The sequence below is a fragment of the Falco biarmicus genome, chromosome 2, assembly GCF_023638135.1.
Source record: "Falco biarmicus isolate bFalBia1 chromosome 2, bFalBia1.pri, whole genome shotgun sequence".
Lineage (NCBI taxonomy): Eukaryota > Metazoa > Chordata > Aves > Falconiformes > Falconidae > Falco > Falco biarmicus.
The window spans coordinates 969603-979264 of NC_079289.1; the positions used below are offsets into that span (position 1 = coordinate 969603).

Here is a 9662-nt window from a genome sequence, read left to right on the forward strand (position 1 = left end):
TTTTGTTTTTCAGGAGCATCCATCCTGAAGACAAATCATTTGCTGTTGGGATACAGTTCATGCTGCTGAGAGTTTTAGGTAAATTAATATGTGTTGAAATGCCATCCTAGAAAATCATGGCAGCTCCTGGGGGTTCATGGGGATTTTATCCCTGAGCAGCTCCAGGGCTGCAGAAGTACTGTTTATTCAGCTGGCCAAAGTCTGTCCTAAGCCAGGGAAAGATGCTTCCCTGCAGGGCCTGGAAGGCTGCACATGGTGGGGAGGGACGAGCATCTCTGTGGGGGTACACCTACGCAGCTAAATAAAAGAGGGCAGGGAATAAGCTTAGGTCCAGGAGGGCAGCCCTTGGCTGTGTTCAGATACTGCTGTTTGCCTCCAGCCCGTCAGGTGGCTGCAAATCATGTCCTGTGAGCCCACTAGTTATTTTTCCTGTGGTGAAAATCCATGTTCACTTGGAGGCCCCTGGAATATGCCACTGCAGTTGTGGGAAGGTGCTTGCATGCACAGTGCATGAAGGAGTTGAGCATCGTTCCCGGGATGAGCGATGGTCCCTTATCAAAGAGCAATGATAAAGAAGGACTGTCTTGCACCTTGTGTGCAAATGCACAGCTAGCCCTTGGCGTGCTGCGCAGGACCAGCGGCTTTGTGGGACTTTCCAATCCCTTAGCACATGGGAAAAGAACCAGGGTTGGGTCTGTCCCAGGAAAGGCGCTCCCATCACATAAGAAAGTCCCCTCTGACCCTCTGCTTCCAGCATGGATGCCGGGACCCGTTCTGTATGGCAGCGCCATCGACACGACCTGCATCCTCTGGGAGAAGAAGTGCGACAGGAGGGCAGCCTGCAGATACTATGACAATAACCTCTTCAGGCAAAGGTAGGGATGAGCAGTCAGGCTAAGGGCTGAGGCTACAGAGGGAAATCCAGGGGGAATGTGGCATCAGGCCACCTCCGACGTGGGATGAGTTGTTGTGCATGTCATGGTAAGCAAATGGGGAGACTCACATCCCCCTGGCCTGTGCTAACTCCCAGCAGTGCCCAGGAATGGTTTGGACAGTCATCAGTCCAGGCCAAAACCCTCCCAAGGATGATGGTAATTTACTGCTACAGACCACAGAGGTCCACTTCCAGAAGCACTCCCTGCACTAAAATGAGAACAACCATTTGCTGGAACAACCTCCCCAGGGATGTGGTCGAGTCCTCATCACTGGAGGTTTTCAAGAAGCAAGTGGACAAAGTGCTAGATAACCTCATCTAGGCTCCCTTTCCCACAAAATCTTGGACCAGATGATCTCCTGAGGTCTCTTCCAAGCTGGGCTGTTGTGTGATGCTCTAATTACTCATTTTACCAGCACTGATACAAGCAGCCTGTCCTGACACCTCCTCCATGGAGGTAATGCAGCAGCAAGGGTGACCCCAGCCTCAAAGATGCCTGTGAGGTGGTGCAGGGTCTGTGCAGGGTGCCTTGCACCCTGGGGTTCATCTTCCACCAGAACAGCCCAGCCCAACATGCAGAAGACACCAAATCCAGCCCATGCGCTGTGGGGAGGCTGGAAGGGAGTTGTAGGTGGTCTTCCATCCCCATTGTAAGTTCACTGTTGTTGAATGACTCACTGACCAGTAGCTGCAGCAAGTCCTATTCACCCTCAACCCCAAGATATGTTTTTATATGCCTCCTGCTTACCAGGAGATACGGTGTCTTAATGTAACGCCAAGGACAAATGCATCTTGATAGCTCGTCCGCCTCCTCTTCCCACCCTTCTTGGGACCCAGGCTTGCAGCAGTCGCTTGCCCAGTGCTGAATGTGCCCAAGGAGCCCGTCCCCATGTTCCCCCATGTTCAGTGTTTGCTGGGTGCCTGGGACATCAGGTGTTGGTGCTTGGTGCACATAGGAATGTTGATACCCTGACTTATTGTGTTTCCACCTCACAGGTACCTTGGTCTCCAGTTTTTCTTTGAGGTGGGTGCTTTTCTGTGCTTCGTGACCGTGTATGTGATTCTCAGACGGCAGGAGAGGGAAGCCAGCAATGCAGCAGAGACAAAGGCAGACCCAGAGAAGGAGAAACTGGCAGGAAACTCCAGAAAGAGCCCAGAATCCAAAGTGTGACACCAAAAATGTGAATTACAATCCATGTCTGGGCAGGTGAAGCCATGTGAATCACTCCACACCTGAACTGTGAAGGATGTGGACGATGGGGCTGCTTCCTAACCTTCTGGGTGGGGTGCACTATTCCTGTACTGCCATGTACTGTTCTATGCCTGCCTTCTCCACCTCCATGATGCAGCTTGCTCCTTCACATGGATTAGTCCACATTTATTAACCTTTGGACACTGCAGTCTTCTGGATTTATGTCCTCCAAAGCATTTGTTCCTTCTGACAGTCTCCGTGATGCCAGCTCTGGGTGTTAACCATATAGCTGAAAGGGTTTGTGTTTGGATTTTTTAAAATAAATAATTTTTAAGAAAATTTTTTTTAGTGAACCCATACATCTCCATAAATGATGGTCTGTCTGTAGCCCCCAACATGTCAGTTAACTTCTTCCTTTTGTTCTTGCAGTCTTAGATGGCCTTTCTTCCTTGAAGGCTGCATCCAGTACCAGCTGACATTGATGGGATTTTTGCAAGGATCAACTCACATGCTTTCCCAGCTGCTGTGTAGATGCTGCTTTGGTGGCAAGGAGGGATGAGGGTGCTGGGCAGGGAGGACATCAGAAGGAACTGCAGATCTCGCCTGGGAGAGAAACTCCAGCACCCACAGACTCGTAGAGCTTTGGCAGCATGGCCACATTTTGCAGTAATAACAATAATTTTTATTTTTGCATCATCAGTACTTATCACAGGAACTTATAGAAGCATGTGAGTGTTAAGGCTCCCTCCCATTTTCCAGTTTGACAAAAGCAGAACTTTTCTCAGGAATGCAGGACCATAGAGGGAGGTTGAATCCAGCCCTCTTGCAGACTGGGCAGAACTTGCAGTGAAGTTGTTTGACCACAGAGCCAGGCAGCCATGCTGTGCTCTTTGAAGGGGTTACTGTCAGATGCAGCTGTAATTATGAGGTGAAAGTCGAGTCTGGTTTTATTTTGGTGCAGCTGCCTCTATTTTCTGCATTCTTCCCATCTTAAGGCTCCTTTGCACCCAAGCACAAATTGTGTTCCTGGTCTCATACCATCAGTGTGAAACCACAGAACATTGGGTAACTTGTATTTTTTGGCTGCAGAATGGAATCCGGTAGAGAAACCAAAAATTCTAAGTTCAGCCCAAATATGCGCAAAAGAAAAAAGATACATGGTGGAGAAAATTCATTAATTCCTCACACCCTGGTGAGTAGTCCTACCATAAGGTCTGGGGTGTGCAGAGAAGTAAGGTGGTAGAAGGTGGAAGGTGCAGTGGTTAAGTGGCTGGTTTAGATATTTCACCACTGTTTGCCCAGCTGTTTTGAGAGACCCAATTAAGATCCTTCAGAGTAGGAGGCTAATTTTATTTTATTTTATTTTATTTTATTTTATTTTATTTTATTTTATTAGGCTTTTTTAACATATTTTTGTCCATTGCCTTTTGTTCATTGATGAGCTGGTTAAGAGATTCTACAGCCCTGTTCATGGGTACCTACACACAGAAGTGACTTTTGGCTTATAAGAAGGTGTTAGAAGACAGACGTGTGAGTGGATGCTGAGGAGGTGTAGGTGGACCTATTCAAGGAAGGATGAGTAGCGTGTCCTAACCATGAGCATTGGAAGGCCAAATCTGGGGGGGGTTTGCACTCTTCTCAGTTTTCAAGCCATGACTAGGTAGCATCTGTTTCTAGACCAGACTGTTACCAGGTGTGGAATAAGAATGAGGTTCTTTGGGAAAAAGCAGGGAACAGGCAGTCCATGATGTTCACAGCGGTCCCTCCAGCTCTCGGCAGCCCATGAATTTGTGGCATCCTCCCTGCATCCGGCGGGGAAGAAGGTTCTTTCCTGGCTAAGCACAAGCCCTTGGCTCGCTGGCAGTTTCCTGCCTTGTTCAGCACAACTCAAGTCACTCCAAGGTACTTTCCAAACCACAACAAACTAATAACATCACAATTCATTTCATATTACGGTGAGGAAAGCCAAGAGCTGCAGTGTGCTTTGCCAGCAACACGCCTGGATAGGGTTGCAGGATGACTTTATAAAGTCAGAAAAGTTGCACCTCCCTACCATTAGGACAGCGGAGTTCAGATGGGGACCAGACCATCCCTGAGCACCAGAGCAGCACAGCCTGGTCGGTGGCCACTGCAGAGATCCAAGGAGTCCTGGGCTCTGAGTTTTGGTCGGCTGGTGCAATCCTTCTGCAGAATTGCTGCCGACCCTTTGCTCATCCTGTGCTGCTGGGTTTGCCCTGCCGGGCTGTTGGGCAGTGGTGGGGACAGGCACAGGGCGTAGCTGTGCTCTTGCAGAGCCTAGCACTTAGACTTCTCCTGTTATCAATCAGAGCGGGACCGTGCTGGTTTTGGTTGGGGTAATTTTCTTCACAGTAGCTGGTATGGGGCCACGTGTTTGGATTTGTGCTGGAAACAGGGTTGGTAATTCAGGGATGTTCTAGTTACTGCTGAGCAGTGCTTACTCAGTCAAGGTCTCTGCTCTTCACCCCACCAGTGAGCAGGCTGGGGGGGCACGAGGAGGTCGGAGGGAACATCAGCTGACCCAAGGGATATGCCATAGCATATGGCATCATGCTCAGCATATCAAGCTGGGGGAAGAAGAAGGAAGAGCGGAACATTTGGAGTGATGGTGTTTATCTTCCCAAGTCCCCGTTAGGCGTGATGGAGCCCTGCTGCCCTGGGGATGGCTGAGCACCTGCCTGCCCATGGGAAGAGATGAATTAATTCCTTGTTCTGCTTGCATGCGTGGCTTTTGCTTTACCTACTAAAGTGTCTTTGCCTCAACACTAGAGTTTTCCAACTTTTACCTTTCTGATTCTATCCCCCATCCCACCGGGGAGGGCGAAGGAGCTAGCAGCTGTGTGGAGCTTAGTTGCCAGCTGGGGTTAAACTACAAAACACCCTCAAAGGACAACTGTGCAGCCTTTCTGAAAGCCCCCCAGATTGCATCAGCTGTTTCTTAATCCTCATGATTACCAAAGCAGTGGTGTTGCTTGTAGAAAGGAGGGAGAAAAAGAGGGAGAAAAAGGGGGAGAAAACCCACCCTTAACAGCAATTTGTCTTGTAAGTTTGTTCACAAACAGCACCATGCAAAAATGAACAGCAAGTTCAATGATGTCCCTTGGATTCGCGGTGCTATTTCAGGTGACAGGCAGGCTGCACTGTCCCTCGGCCGTCTGACTGGAGCGATGGCCAGGTCTGCTGGGCTCACAATGGATGCAGGAGCAACCCGCAGGATGGCCTGGCCAGTTCACTCCCAGCATGGCCTGTTGTCACTGCTGGGCTTGGGACTCCACATCCATTTTCCACTTGGAAAACTCCTATCACATCGTATAGAGATTTTTCTCAGGCAATGCACAAACTGGTTCAGCCTGAATTCTTCCTTTTCTCATTACCCATCCAGCAAAGGAGGGTTCCCTGTGGGTAAGCATCCAAGGCAATTGCAAACTGTGTATTTTAGCTTTGTGGTCAACTATAAGCCTGTTATTATGCTTTTGCCATGGTAATTTCCATTAATTTGGGCTGGAGTTTCTATAAAGAGAAATAAAATCACTTTTTCCCTTTCCCCTCCTATTCTAGAACACTGTTGAAAGGGACTGACTTGCAAGAGAAGATTAAAAAGGCTAGTTCCTGCTGTCAGCAGGGAGGGACATAAACCCCAGGAAATATGAAAAGGTTGTCAGCACCAAGGGAAGAGGAGGAGTGTTTGATGGAGAGCAAGGGGCAGGCAGGTAGGAGGATTACAAAAAAGAAAGCAAAGGAAGGTGTAGCCTCAGCAAAATCCACCCGGTGCTGTTATGCTTTGCCAGGTTTTCCCCAGAGGAGATATTCCCCTGGAGATAGCTTAAAATAGATTTTACAAAGCACTTAAGGGTATGTCTTAGGCAACAGCCATAAATCGCACAGGGGAGGTTAACATCAGTCATTCCAGCTGGGCCATAACTCCATTGACTTTCTTCAATCTTGCTCCTTTGTGGTCCAGGAAGGCTAAAGGAGATAACCTATGGTGAGGCAGGTACAGGAAAGATGTCCGGCTCAGGAACTGGATGCACTGGATGTTTCCGTGCAGCACTTTGTAATACCAGGGGTCACAGACCTGAATACGGAAGAGTGCTTTTAGGGCTGCCGAGAATTGCACAGGATCAAAAGGATGTATTAAAACAGGAGCAAAGGCTATTTCCCAAACTACAAGAGAGCTTTTCAAGTTGTGAGGAGGTTAGGTGGGTGGCACCAGTTCCAGCAGAGGCAGCAAGCTGGTTAACAGACAGCTCTGCAGGAAAATAGCTCCAAGGCTGGGAGCCGCTTTTGCGCAGTTACCGCTGTCAGGTCACCCTGTTCATATCAACCCCTGCAAATTCCTCTGTGGTCTGCAGCATCTTTTCATCATATGCTGGCACTCTTTGTACATATGTTTTTAATGTGGTCGTGGTGGCTGGTCTCCAGTGCATTGCAGCCTCCAGTTAACCAGTCACTAAATGTAGCATTGTAGGAGCCCCTCAAGATCTCTGATGTCCTGTCTTAAAGGTCAGTATCACAGAAATGTTCTAAGAGACCTCTGTAGGTCATCTAGTCAGCAAGATCATCACCAGCACTAGATGAAGGTAGCCATGACTTTGACCTGACCTAGAAAAACCTCCAAGGATGGAGATGCCACAGCCTCCCTGGTGCCAGGCCTGCACCACATTTCTGGTGACAAATGCCTTTCCTAGTGTCCAGCATGAGCTGCCCAAATCACGTTGGGGCTGTTGCCCCTTGTTATGCTTTCTTTTGTGGCTGAAAACAGTTTAGATCTGTCCTCTCTACCCTTTAGGTAGCTGTAGGGTGGCATTAAATCGCCCTTAGCATCCTTTTGGGTTGACTAAACAAACCAGATCCTGCAGCCTCTTCCCACTGACCATGTGCCCCAGGTCCCCCCCAGGCCCTCTCTGTTTTAGCTCCATCCCTCTTGAACTGGGGAACCCAAACTTCACACTATATCCCACGTGTGGGATCACCAGGACTGAGTGTAGGGGATAAAAACGTTCCTCAAGGTCCTTCTGGTGCTGGCCACCATGTGGTTTGGCTTTCTCACAGTGAGGGTGCTCTGCTGGCCTAAATTCAACCGGGTGTGCACTGTAATCCTTTTCAGTGGGTTCCTAGTCGACCAGGCAGTTCCCAACCTGCATTTGTGAGTGGGTTTATTTTGACCCATGCGCAAATTACCTCACACTTCTTGATGAGCTTTCCAGAGGCTTCTGTTGACCCAACCACCACGTTTCTCAAGGTCCCTTTGGACTGAAGCTGTCCCATTCATCATGTCACCTCTTCTAATTTAGTAACCCTTTCAGACTTGCTGAGATGCATTTTCTCTCATCATATATGTCACGGATGAAGCTACTGGACAGTATCAGCCCCAGTACTGATCCCTGAGGTCAACAATTCCCCTTCCTACCAGCCATTGGCTGGATGTAGAGCCATTGATCACTAGTCTCTAAGCCTGATAGTCCCACCAGTTTTCAGCCCATCTAACATTCCTTTGCCTACAAGCCAACACCTTCTCAGCCTTTTCTGGTTGTCTGGGACTCAGATCATCAGTTTTCCAGAGATGACAGAGGGTGACCTTGCAAACATGTTGGCCAGTTCCTTCATCACCCTCTGATGAAATCCATCTGACTCCATGGATGTGAATGTTCCAACTTCTCTGAGCAGTCGTCCTGCTCCCTGGGCTCTCCATTTACCTCCCCAACCATCCTGGGGGACACAAAGGTCTAGGAGATGGATATGCATGTAAACACAGGGGCTAAAAGGGTGTGTTGAGAACTTCAGTCTTTTCCACAGCATCTGACACCAGCTGTTTTCCACATCCATCAATGAAATCACATTTTCATTGATCCTTTTTCGACTAGTAGAATACCCATAGGATCCTTTCTTGTTGCCACATTGGCTTTATCTCCAGCGGGGCTTTGGTGTTCAGGATTGTGTCCCTAAGAGCCCAGGCAATGTATTTGTACTCCTCCTCTGTTGCCTGTCCTCACTCCCATGGTATGCTCTCTTCTTGTGTTTTAGCTCATTGATAAGATCCTTATTAATGGCCTTCCCTTGAAATTACTGTTCTTCCTGCCCAAGATGAGGGCTTATCCTGCGTTCTTCAAAGTTTTCTTGACAAACAGCCCCACTCTGCTGGGAACCCCAGCCTTCCATGGCTGGTCCTGGAGGATTCAGCCTAGTGAGTCTCCAAACAAAAGTCTGCTTTCCTGAAACCCTGAGGCATAACTGCTGTTCACCTTCCCTACCTTCCTCCAGACCTTGCCTGCCTCATGATGGCAGCAGCCCCAACTGCCTCTGTGGCCACATTTGCTTTCAGTGCTTTCTCCATGATAGCGCATCACCTTACTCAGCCCCTCTAGCATCTGCACTGGGAAATTGTTACCTGTCTGGGGTTTTTCCTTTGGCTGGCATGATGGAGATCACACATGGATCCCCACTGTCTCACACCCTGAGTGCTGTATTTGTCTTTATCTGCTGATGGTGTCCCCTGGCTGAGTTAGTGATTGATGTCCGTGCAGTTAACTGCCATGGAAAGCTGGAAATTTGGATGAGCCTTAGCAATTTTTCTATAACATCCTGAATCTGGGCTCCAGGCAAGCAGCAAACCTCCCTAAATGGCAGGTCTGTCCAGTAGGTAGGTGCTTCTGTCCTGCAGAGCAGTCTCCAACCACCAGCACGGCTGCTATAGTGACCTGAGGTCTCTAACAGCCCAAGGTTTCAAGCCCATAACCTTCCCCTGATGGATCCAATTCCTCCTCCTGTTACCAGCCCTGAACTCATTTTCTTGGCAGATCTAACCCAGATCCATGCATTTTTCATCCAGTCCCAGCCAGCTTTCTGTGCCAACAGTGGCACAGCATCCCTCAGTAGCCAAGGCAGCACGGTGCTGGTAGAGCAGCGGTACCCAAGTGGCACCACACCAAAGTATCTCAACAATTTACCATCTGTCATCCTCAAACCAGAAGAAGCTGAGGCACCAAAATAAAGCTGGACCAGCCCTCTCAGAGCTGGCTTTCCCCTTTTGCCCATGCTGCTCAGCCCAGTGGTCAGTGCACTGGGAAGCCCTTCAGAGCAGACAGCTCAAATCTTCTCCATGGCAAAATTAACACACTTCCTCGCCTTTTCTCGGGAGACACAGGGGAAAACCTGATAGTTATCCTCTTGACAGCAACCTTTTTTTTAAGTACCCATTACCATTTGACCTTCCCTTTTACGGAGTAAACAAACCCAACAGATTCAGCCTCTCCCTCCTAGCTTGTGTTTTCTAAACCCTTAATAAATCCATCACTGCCTCCTCCAGTCTCTCTAATTCCTTCATACACCTCTGAAAGTGCAGCACTTGGCTAGGCACAGATGGGACTTCCTCAGCACGGGCCAGAGCATAAAAGTGATGATACTTAGTGCCAGAACCTCTGGAGTGTGGTTTCATCCCCCAAGTTCCCATCAGCTGGGAGAACCCACAAAATTGGAGCATGGCTGCATCCAGTACAGGGTCTGCATGCCCAAAGCACT

At 48.9% G+C, this 9662-nt stretch overlaps 1 protein-coding gene across 3 annotated transcripts in view; it reads left to right on the forward strand.

Annotated features, from left to right (window-relative positions):
• SLCO2B1 (solute carrier organic anion transporter family member 2B1) overlaps positions 1–9449 on the forward strand; it is a 68130-nt gene extending 58681 nt beyond the window's left edge. For all 3 annotated transcript variants that reach the window (XM_056327898.1, XM_056327896.1, XM_056327899.1), the window contains 3 exons: positions 14–78; positions 755–875; positions 1931–9449. In XM_056327898.1, coding sequence (XP_056183873.1) covers positions 14–78; positions 755–875; positions 1931–2105 — 361 coding nt within the window. In that variant the 3' untranslated portion in view covers positions 2106–9449. The remainder of the gene's footprint in view (positions 1–13; positions 79–754; positions 876–1930) is intronic.
• Positions 9450–9662: the final 213 nt, after the last annotated feature.